General features: G+C 37.3%; 1 protein-coding gene across 2 annotated transcripts in view; it reads right to left on the bottom strand.

Moving 5' to 3' along the window:
• The window catches only part of MSH2 (mutS homolog 2), an 84092-nt gene that overhangs the window by 12679 nt on the left and 59255 nt on the right, over nucleotides 1-12158 (bottom strand). For both annotated transcript variants that reach the window (XM_067565105.1, XM_067565104.1), the window contains exons 9-11: nucleotides 6747-6870; nucleotides 5260-5410; nucleotides 2487-2584 (exon numbers count right to left, since the gene is read on the bottom strand). In XM_067565105.1, the coding sequence (XP_067421206.1) occupies nucleotides 2487-2584; nucleotides 5260-5410; nucleotides 6747-6870 (373 nt within the window). The remainder of the gene's footprint in view (nucleotides 1-2486; nucleotides 2585-5259; nucleotides 5411-6746; nucleotides 6871-12158) is intronic.

Genomic DNA, 12158 nt, shown 5'->3' with positions numbered 1-12158 from the left:
TTATGCAAATAAAAATCAAGAAAAGGTTAAACCTGGATTTGAACTAAAATAGGATAGGTTCTTTAGGGCAGGGACTGTCCCTCCTTTTGTGTATCTGTCACACACAGCAGTCTGTGGACACTATGAAAAACAAAAAACTGCAAATTACAATGAAATTGCCTGGAAAATCCCAAATCAGAGATCAACTCATCTTTCACATATTTTCCAGTCAATTACCACGATCTGGTCACAAAATTCATGTTTTTTTGTTTTAATTAAATTTTGCTTTAAAGCAAATATAGAAACTAATGAAGTAATGAATATATCTTTGATAAATAACTTCATTCATCTTGAAGGTCACCTACAGCAGATGATAGTGACAAATCTGAGTTGAATGAATAGTATGTGATTGTACAAATGTGTAAAACAGACTCGACTACTCATTTGACAGATCATCACACACCATATATGTAGTCAGAATTAAATAGCCATGGTGTGATTTCTATCCTTGGACCCCAAAGAGGTGATGATTTCAATCTATAATTGGAAGGAGGCATGCCCATTACTAATTGGCTCATACTGGCATTAGATGAGTGGGGGGAGCTCATTTAAATATGGAGAAACAGATGCTCAGAATAACAAGGTAGCTAGAAATCTTTCCTTCATTGGCAATCTCTAATGAACACTATTTGGATGTGTCTGGAAAGCAAGGTCGAGTGACAGCACATACTGTGTAGTTATTTAAATTCTATAACCAGTGCTAATAGCACTAACAATCTTGGAGGTGTTTGCAGTGACTGAACCACAAACCTATAATTACTTTAACATTTGCAAATGGTATAATGTGTCAAAAGAAGTGACTGGTGCAGTGCAAAAAAATCATTCCAAAAAATACGACCAGGCAATCTTTGCTAGGAAATTAGAACTCTTGCACTGGACCTTAACTAGCTCCATGTCATCTCATTGCACAGCAGGGTATAGAGAAGCTTGAAGGCTTTTTTAAAAAGGTCACTTCCAATTAAGAATTGTATACCCAACCCAGAAAGTTTATTATATTGTCTCCATAAGAGGAAGACAGAAACATGATGTTTAAATATAGGAGTATATATCTGTGGCTTGTGTTAACACACCAGTTAAATGAGTCAAGAAAGACCTACTTTTATGTCTATTGGATGTTTGATACTTTATTGTAGGAGATGCCATCTTTACAAACCTCCTAATTGGCTTTCACATAGTAGCACAAACCTTAATGTATATTAAAACAAAAGACATAACTAATAGCTACTCCATGATGCAAACTACAAAAAGAAGGTCCTCTTAAGCCAAACAAATGCTGGTTTTGCAATGTATTAGTGAATTCTGTACCATAGTAGCAGAATATCGCAAGTTGCCACTGCAACTGAAAATATTAAAACAAGTGAATACAGCAGAAACTGAGAATAAAAGTCAAACAAGCTTTAAGCAAAAAAATCTGTATGGGGGCTTTTGCTGCCTTTAACTCCAGAAATAAGTAAACACAATTTAATATAAAACTTCAGTGGAGGGCAAGTCATTCAGCCTTCTTCTAAACATTTTGTATTTCTTTTGTTATGGTGCCCAGATACTGAACTGGGCCTACAATTCCTATAATCTGGAACAGTTTATATAGCAGGAGAAATCTTGAAATCATTTCCAGTTGTTTTTCAATATCATATCTGTGTTTAACTATCTATTCCCAAAATACATTAGCTAAGAGACCAGCTAAAGAAAGAAAAAAATTAGAACAAGGCTGATGCAGCAGATTTGTCTCTCATATCGGGAACTGTTGCTACATACACGTCAAAACATTCTACATAGACATGTGCTGCAATGCTCATTGCTTATTGACCCCTCCGCACCTAACATTTTTGCCTCTTATCAGCAGCATGTTCAGTCAGACACACTTCCTGGTTTCTCATTCTCACTTTTAAGCAACTGCAGGTTCAACCGTTACCATACAAGAACAACTTCAAAGCCAATTCTTAAGAACCGTGCTTTACATAATTACTATGAGCGTTTATCTGAGCGACTTAAAGTTGTCAAGGAAGTATTCATGAAGACACAGAACACTTACACCATGTTGCTTCCTACAATTTTCTTTAATACTCTTTTGCTTAAAGATGCACAACTCAGCTCTTTCCTGATCGGGCTAGTGATTCATTTAAATAAAGTTTGTTTATCTGCATTTTTATTTTTCAGCTTTGGGATTTATGTTCAGGAACCTTTTCATTTTTCCCCTAAAGAATTAAGGATTGCTTTGCATGAAACTAGGCTTCCAGGTAAGTTACAATACTTCAGCACTCCTCACCCGGGAATGTTAAAACATTTTGGCTATCTGAACTGGTGACCAATCCATTTTCAAACTATTTGGGAGTTAAAGGAATTAGTGTGTGAAACCAACTGCAAACAGATCATTTTCATTGTGTATACAGGGACAAAGAAAAACTTTAGTAAGTTCTCCAAACGTCTATTAACAATGCGCTATTTACCTGAAGCAATATTAATGATTTCTTTAACAATGGCTTCCTGAGCCTCTTCATACTCTTCTCTGCTTTTTATGTAGTCTTCATTGAAGGAGCTCAATTTACTGTGAACAAAATCACAATATTTCAAGTTGATGAACTTTCCTCAGTCTGTATTACCATTTGCTACAATACATCACTTTTTGCTTTTCAGCTAGTGGCAAGATATTGTCCTGTGTGTTCAAATTGGGGAAGGCAATCCAAGCGTCAAGATGCAGAACATCCACGGCTACATTGGTCTGAACAAATGGATTACACTATTGTCCAACTGAAAATTACTGCTGTGATCCCTAGCAGCAGTTTAATGTGTCTGTACACAGCCATTTTTAAAATTCAGCTATGTATCTGTTTGCTATGTGTGTGATGAGAATGGATTTATGTATTTTTTGAGTGGACAGAAACAGAACTGAACTGTGGCTACCCTATAATGAATTGAGATGTATGGAAGATCTACTACACAGTTAAATGATTTGCCCAAACACAGAGAGAGGTCCATAAAAGAGCTGTTCACACTTGAAAAAAGTGATGTATACTATGAACAGTCTACTTTTTTCATTCATAAGGTCTCAAATAGCTACTGCACATCATGAACAATTCATAGTCTTCAAATAAGGTGAGATTAGATGCACGTGCGCCACTGGCAGACCAGGTGACAGTTCATCCCCAAGGCCCGTAGGCCTCAACTGAACACTGATAACTACATAGCTGAGAACCAGTCTGGCTCACCTGTGTGTTAGTTAGTATTGTTACAACAGGTATTAGGCTTATGAAAACGTGTTTAGACTTTACAAAATGCTTGTAAATTGCTGCATGCAGTAATCTCACATACCTGTATCTCACGTTGCAAGCTAATATTTAAGTATTTGCTCTGTAATTGTAAAAGTGTTCACTCAAACTGTAAACCCCCTATAACCATTAGAGAAGCATTAGCAAGTGTTCCAGAGGGGCAGCCGTGTTAGTCTGTATACAGCAAAAACAATGAGAGTTCTGCAGCACTTTAAAGATTAACAAATTTAATTTCTGCAGACATAAGTTTTCGTGGGCTGTAACCCACTTTGTCAGATGTAAGGAATAGAAATCACATAGCAAGTGTGAAAAACCAGTTCACCACAGGAGGTGTTATCTCCTGCCCAACAAAAGGTCCAAAGACGCCAGACAAACCACTGTGGAACATCAGAAGACAAGACTTTGCTGATTGCTCCCCCCACACCCATGAAGAGGAGACGTGTATGGGTACTCTCCCATCAGCTTGAACTCTGGGGGGAAGGAATAAAAATCCCTGACAGGAAGGAACTGCCTCTCTATGCTGTCTGGACTTGGAAAGGGCAAGATTTCTAAATATACACAAGGGATCCCCCATGCGTGGCCTGGGTTAACTTTCGTGGACTAATAGAGCTTGCATATTACAGCAGCTTCTATTACACACCCAAATGTATGGTTCCAAAAGGCATGTTTACTTGCTTTAACTTTGTAAATACATAATTTCTTTTTCTTAGTTAATAATTTTTAGTTAATTTATTATAGAATTAGCTGCATGCGTTGCCTTTGGTATAGGATCTAAGGTGCAATTGACCTGGGGTAAGTGACTGACTGGTCCTTTGGGACTGGGAGTAATCTAAATATTGGGATTTTTGGTGTAAGGGACCATCTATCACAAAGGCAAGCTTACCTGGGTGGCAAGATAGTCCCCCTGGGGTACTCCAATCTTTCTGCCTCCATGTTAAGGCTATTGTAGAGTTCACACTTGATACTTGGGTGGTGAAATCTAAGTATAGAACTCACAATAATTTGGGGTGTGTGACCTGCTTCTTAACAGTATGCTCTGAGGTTGGTACTCATGCTTCGGAGCCACTCCAAATAGCCTGACAGCATGATGTTCACGAGACTGTTTAAACAAATATTCTAAGCTACTATTTAATCTATGCTCTCCAGGTTAGGGTCAATGGGTCCATATATGAAAACATGCACTGTGATTGTGCCTATTCTATGAACAGAGGAAATTCAGATCCATGACTGTCAACTCAGTCTGAGTGACTATCCACAACATTATTACAAAAGAAGTTCATTTTTTTAAAAGGATTCTTTGGCTCACTACTTTAACAATTAAGAGCAGAAAAGATAACTGCTTTACATTTCAGGAATATTTTGAAGAACATTATAGTCTTTGCAATCAAGTTAATGTTTATTCCATCAATCTTGATTTTGGTCATCTACACAAATGTACAAAACAAACTAAGCCAGTCTATTTGGAAAGGCCAAGACATACAAAACAATTAATTAAGCAAAATATATTGGAAAATAGAAAGGATTACCTGCAAATAGCTGCATATACAATTCTGGAATAACTATAATTAGCTGATTTCTACAGCAGCCGGCAAGAATGCCTTCATTGTAGCTGTTACTATGGTCCATTACGCTGATAACTTCAGCCAAATCATCCAACAGAAATGGACTGAAATCAAAGTAGCAAAAATATTTGGCAGGGCACATGGGAATGCTAGAAGTATGGTAGGGACCAGCCATGCCTGCGCACCACCACTCCTTCCCTCATGCCCATCTGAACAACATTTCAGTCTGTGAGCAGAATGATTACACAAAAGAGGGAAAAACCAAGGAATTCAATATGTAAATGTGGAAACAGCATTTTTCTGAAAGTAAAGCCCCATAGGTCTACGCAAAAAGGGATGAATTAGCATCTCAAAGCAAACAACTGAAAATATTATTTATATCTGCCAAATACCTGTTTGTGAATTTTACACCATTCTTCTGGGTATCTAATATCTTATATTTTGCATTGTTCCGAAGGACTTTTTCTTCCCTGCAGGTAATTCGGAAGTAATGGCCTAACTGTGAATTGGAGTCCAGTTTGATGTTCTTGCCAGCTTCCAGGCCTTTTGAATAGGAGGAAAATGGGGGAGGAAAAGAGAAATGAATGATTTCGCCTTTAGAAATACATCACCATATTATCCCCATTCTCTGAATGCTGTCTGTCAGATGGGCTGCCATTTAAATGATAATGAGCACTCCAAATTTAATGTTCTTGTCTTTGGTGCTACAGATAGGAAACATCTGAACTTTGTTCAGAAATGTATTGCTTGCCTCCACCATTGATTCAGTAAACCCTCAAATGGCACATTTATCTAACTCAAGTAGATACAAAGTACCTTTAGCGAAGACTGAATATGATGTGTACAAAGCAAATTACAAATATTGCCTATGTAACTGTCAATATAAAACTAAGCTCAGTTGTGTTAGAAGAACTGCTTATCTCAACTGATACATGCTTCTGGAGTGGAAACCACAGTTCCAGTCTTAGCCAATCAATTCTTTCACTCCCTTTCATCCAGGTATTTTGTTTAGAATCACAAAGCATGAACAACTTAGGTTTACTTGTGTTCCAAAACCCAGTCAGTTCAAAACAGTCAGAAATAAGTTTAGCACCATTTTTGGAATACAGCAAATTAAGCAGACTTTTAATTCACTGAAGTAGTTGACTAACCAGATGATCTGTGAAGAAAAACTGAATATTCGGATACCTGTGTGTGTGTAGGATACATTTGGAGCCTCCAGAATGGTAAGAACAGGGTCACATGAACAAAGCCATGATGTAAATATAAAACTGTAATTTAGATTAAATTTATTTTAAATCAGTGTTGCCAGTTTTCCTTACCATTTTATTTTCATTAAAAGAGATTATTGTAAATCACTGATCAGTGCAAATCTCACGTTGACTGTACCACACAATAAATGGTAATCTTTAAATGTTTAATTCTGCTTAATAGAATTCTGTATATTTCATTTTATATGCACCTTCATATCACAAAAAAACAATATTTCCAGAACAGACACCCATATGAACAGATAAGGACAAAATATTTGAGTACATATTCCCAAGGGTCTAATTAAAAATAAAATCAGTGGAGAAGGCTAGACACAGTTACAGAACAGTAAAAAAAATTCTGTACTACCCTGTAATAGGTATGCAGCAACTGGTGAAATATTCTGAAACACCATCCTTCACAAAGAGCAATTTGGGCATAAGCTTCTTGTTACTCTCCATGCACCATGTTAAATATCACCATTAAAATCATCCAGCCATCTAACAAATAATGAAATAATTAAAATAAAGATAAAAATATCTAGCTCTTATATGGTGCTTTTCATCAGTACAGCTCAAAGCACTTTATAAAGGAAGTAAGTGTCAAAGGGAGTTTTACCCCATCATACCTAGTTCTCTGGCTGCAGTCTTTAGAAGAGACTGCATGCCCTCCTCCAGTTTGTTCATCTTCTCTCTCAACTCTGTCAGATTAGGATCAAAAGAGGCCTTCACAAGGAATTCATGATTTTCCACCTAGAAAAAAAAAAAGAGAATGAATATAACTGGAGTAACATTTTGATTTCTACATACATTTATTATGCAAAAGTTCAGTGTTTTCACATTAGTCATTTAGTTTGACTTGATTTAATAATTTTTGTACATCATTTCATAATTCAGTATTGTTTGTGGTAGATGGTTGTTGTGTTTGAAGCTCACCTCGCTTGGGTCCCACGAACTCTAAGCTTTTTGTGTCTGAATAGATTGTAAGCACTGTCCCATGCTGGAATGTCCCTCCTGAGATCCTGCAGTACAACTGCCTAGACCATGGGACTAGTGTGGTCTCGTCAGACTTCCCCACAGCTTAAACAAACCCTTTCCCAGAACTGCCTTGTGGGAACTCCGGGTTTACAATTTACTTCTTTAGTGGTATGTGACAGTGAACGCCAACAGACAGACTTTGCACAGGATTCTAAACACAAAACTCTTCACTTAGCAGCACAAGAGACACAATATATACACCTATAGGAATCTTCCTGCCTCCCATTCCTCACCATTCTGGAGAATTTGTTAGGCTTGGGAAGAGTCCCCTGGGATATCCAGGATCCTTGCCCTGCAGCTCATGATTTCTCTTCAGAATCAAGGAGTCTTTTAGTCAGCTAACTCTCTCTGACCTTGGCTGGTCCAGTTAAACAGGGCTACCCACTACAAAAGCATGCATCTCTCTTTCTCTCTGCTGACCAAAGCTTCCTCTGAGAGAGTCTTCAGTTTAAGTATTCCCCTACCATCACCTACCTGCTTTGTGCTGCTGCTGATTTTCTACTCTCCACTTTAGCAGCCCCTAGAGAGAATCTTGGCTGAACTGGGTCCCCTGCTCAGCCAACCTCCTTCGCATACCCATTGTTCAGTCAGATCACTGTAATTAACCATAACAATATTGTCCCTCATCTGGTGGGTACATATTACAGCCCAACAGCAAAACCTGTCTTCCACAGCCACAGAGGCAATTTCATGATGCAACAGTTTCATAACAACTTTATGACGACATCAACCAGAATTCGTAAGTTGTACATGGACAGATTCCCCAAATTGCCCCGGGCTGATTCACCTACAGGACAAATGCACCTCAAACATCTGCTTGTCAAGAGAAGATACTTTATACAGGCAACTATATTTTACGAACTAAAACCAAAAGCCTACGAGACTTCTGATTTGCCGTACATACTGCACGTTCATTAAAGTATTTGTTCAGTTGGCAGTGATATTCCTGCATGGAAACTACTGATATGTACATTCGAAATAGATTAATTTGAACAGTATTTGTGTAAAGACAGCTCAGTAAACAGGCAAGTTTGTTGGAGTGGTATGAGATGACTGCTACATGATTCTCATACAACCTGCATAGCCTCTACGCTACACAGATCTAGCAGGCAGACCATAAAGGGATGGGGTGTTCTGAAACAGCACCCTTTTGGAAATAGCCACGTGCTTCAATGCAAGCTTTTAACAATTAAATACACTCTGCAGCTTTATGAAAGGAAGCCTACAGCATATTTTCCAAAATCCTTTCCAATTTAAATCCACTTTTCTTTGTATCAGGTATAGAGGTTTCCCTGCAGCTAAGTTAAGTGATTTTAAACATACAGTTTGATTAACTCATTACCTTACTGTTTCTGCCTTCATGCTGCCACTTCTAAAACTTGTGTTTCACTGCGGTTCTATTCTAAACGTATGTTCTACATATGAATGAACATTCATGTGTATGAACATTAAAGAACATTAGTCTGGAATAATGTGAGGTAGGTATTTAAAGCAGATTTAACTATTTCTGGTTAACGCCAAGTGTGGACTCTCTTAGGAGCATCTACAAATGGTGTTAATCTGGAAAAGTTAATCAAGAACTATTCTTGATAACTCCCCATATAGACACAAGCCCTAAGCAACCTAAAAAGCATTAAGAGATTTGATTTGGAAGCTTACTTTTCTGTAAACTTTAATTACCAACTAAAACCAAAAGCCTACAAGACTTCTGATTAGCAATACATACTGCATATTCACTAAAATAAGAGTACAGATGGCTGTGATATTCCACATGGAAACTGTAGGCCTAACCTAATCAAACTTAAAACTGGATAATTCACGCAATTTTTCTCACTAGAGAAGCATCCATGAAACAATACTTACAGCTGCCGCTGAAACTATTTTTCCAGAAACTGAACTGCAGCAAGTTATGGGTTTTTTTAAAATTTATTTTATATTACATACACCCCACCCACCCCCCCACACACACACACCCACCCACCCACCCCAGCAGGGACAAATTAGCAAGACACTATGGTATTGCAGAGCTCGTTTATCATTTTCACTAACAAAATGACAGTACCAGCATACCAGTGTGGTACTGCCAGACTGAGTTAGCGCAAAAGAAACAGAAGCTGTAACTCCAACAGCTAAAAAAATGCAGCTTTTCACTGAGAAAAGCTTCAAATCTGCAGTGCACTAAAACAATTACTTTAATACACCAGAATGTGACTACTGTTTGCAATGACATAACTTATTGGTATAACTGACAGCTAGGAACTGGCAATGCAATCTAGAGATGGAGGGTTCCAGATTAATTATTCCAAGTTTAGAATGGATGGACAGCGGCAAAGGAAGATGTCACATGAAGAAGTGTTGCATAGTACATTGTATAAAATATGGATTGTTAGTTTCATTCCTCATGGACCGGTATCCCCTTTAAAATCATCAATGCTGTGCTAAGTCCATAACTGCTTGATACACTAGCAACTGGATTTGCATGTGTTGGTTGATGGGGCCTTCAAGCACAGAGTTCTCAGGGCTACCACCTTTGGATGAAAATCCATTCATTCCAAAGGCACCGTGGAATCCCAGTACAGTAAGCAACAGTGCTCAAGCAGAACAATTTTCAAAACTAACTATCCTGACTATAGTTCCCCCACCGTATTATTTGGTGGAAAAAACCCATCATATCTGCCATTACATTACCCTATAGGTAAACTCTTCAAAATAATAAAATAATCAATCTATTATCCCAAAATATAACACTGGAGAGTTTAAACTTTTTTCTTTTAATTGTAGCTCTAACTATACTTAGAAAAGTTGCCAAAAACAGAAGCTATTCTCTTCTCCACAAAGCCTTCATTCTGTATGCTGCTGCCAATCTGGTATGAGAAATTTTAGAACAAAAATGTGGATTATGAGCGCCTGGGCTCCCAATAGTTTTCAGACACTAAACCTGGCATCATTTATGTGCCATATGACTAATGAAAAAATCCACCAGGAGAACCTAGGAAAACACTGAAGGATTGGATTTATTCCCTCCTGGGCTTCCAATAAGAGCAGGAATAAAAAGACAGCCACCATCACCACTGCACACATTTTCGACTTTAAGAGAACATCAATAACTTTTTCATTGCTGAAACTGATACTGAATTCTAAAATAAAAGACTCTCCAGTTCCAGTATGGGCAAATGTCCATCTGGCTTCAGAGATTAAGGAGTACAAACATACAGTTACTTTCAATGGAGTCTGCCTTAACAGGTCAAAGATTTCTATCTCCATTTAGGTCATGTAAAAGTACATGAGCAACAGCCATGAACTGACAGATTGCTGTATCAAACACATATCAGGGCACTATAGACTGAATTCAAATCTCATAACTCAGTGTTGACTAAACAAGAGAAGATCTAACATTTTTCCCCGCCAAAAAACCCCATTTCTTTTAAACCTTGTCAAGATTTAATTTTCTCAGGATTGCTGGTGTTTATTAATAAACACTCAGAGACGTTTGAAGATATGTTAAAAATGTGCATAGACAGATAAATAGGCTAATGCCCAAATGCTGCGAATACTTAAGTAAGAAGTGCATATGTTTTCTCATGTGAATAGACCCAATGAAGTCTCAGTTCTAGAAGACCGCTCATGTGTTTAAATATCTGCAGGATCAGGGACTATGTTAAACTAATTAAAATCTATTGCATTTGAACCCTCCTAGGCAATGCTGTGGTCTAATCACTCTTTTTAAATGTAAAGCGAGTCAAGCCTATGGAAAAGAGATAACTAATCAAATATAGGAATGGAAAAAATAATCCAGTTACCAACATTTATTACAGATATTTAAGCGAGTAAGTCATTATGGGACTGCAAATATATCTGGTGCTTTTCAAATATTATTTGATACCTACCCCAGAAAGCTTACTCTGAATGGATTATTGTTATAACTTGGTTGCTATGACACTTGTAATTCTATCATACCTTATTCTCTACTAGTCATCTGTTATATTTAAATCCTATAAAAATCTAACAGAAAATGCAGCCAGAAGGTATAAATTTTAATGCTCATGCTGAGGGAAAGTTTATTGTTCCAGGACAACCACAGCTGGCAAATCAACAGTAGTTTTAATAAACTCCTCTGACTTGAAAACAAATCTCACATGATACATTTCATAAGGTGTCACTAAAAATATCCAGTTCATTATTTTGTTTAGCAGAAGTGTAAAACACATTTACATCAAATTGGAATGTGATTTGAAGGGATGAGCTTTGAAGGGTAGAGGCTCAGCACAGCTATTGGAAAAGAACAGAAGACGTCTCAAGGAACAAAATTAATCAACAGATAGTCTCCAACAAGTGTAAGGTTTTAAATCTCTGTATTAGCATCTACTGTAAATTCTAGGGATTTTTGTCAGTCATCACCCTTTCTTTAAACAAAAAGTGAAAAGGCAATTGATGAATCTCTACCACCAAAATGGCACACAAATGAAAAAGCATGGTCTCCTATGGATATTTTGCATATTCAAAATTAAAGCCTGTACATCTCTCAAAACTTATTGTCTTCATCTTATGCCACATACACGATATGAGGATGAGTGGATCGACACTTGTGCACCTTTGTAACAATTAAAAATGGTAATTATAGCAACCCCTGAAATGCTATACATTTGGAATAGCAAAACTTACTCAGCCAACATGAGAAAACAGTATCAGCAATAAAAAGGTTTCCTAAAATGACGGGAAAAATATATTGCAAACAGAATGTTAATATAAAGTAATAAAGTACTAACAAGCTGGGGGAACAGTGACATCAGTGAATCATGTTTACTATTTTACACCTCAAAAATTACTGTTCTAGAAATGCATAGGAGGTAGAAGAGAAAAAGTTGTGTGAAAACGAAACACAAAGCTTTATTGCTGCTTCACCCACTTTAGTGAAAGGATATACAAAGTACTCCACTTAGGAAGGAATAATCAAACAAAATGGGAAATGACTGCCTAGGAAGGAGTACTGAAGAAAAGAATCT

This window comes from Emydura macquarii, unplaced genomic scaffold (genome assembly GCF_026122565.2).
Source record: "Emydura macquarii macquarii isolate MOO-44397 ecotype Brisbane River unplaced genomic scaffold, CSIRO-AGI_Emac_v2 contig_2676, whole genome shotgun sequence".
Lineage (NCBI taxonomy): Eukaryota > Metazoa > Chordata > Testudines > Chelidae > Emydura > Emydura macquarii.
The sequence above is the reverse complement of the archived record's forward strand: the minus strand, read 5'-3'. Positions and strand labels throughout refer to the sequence as shown.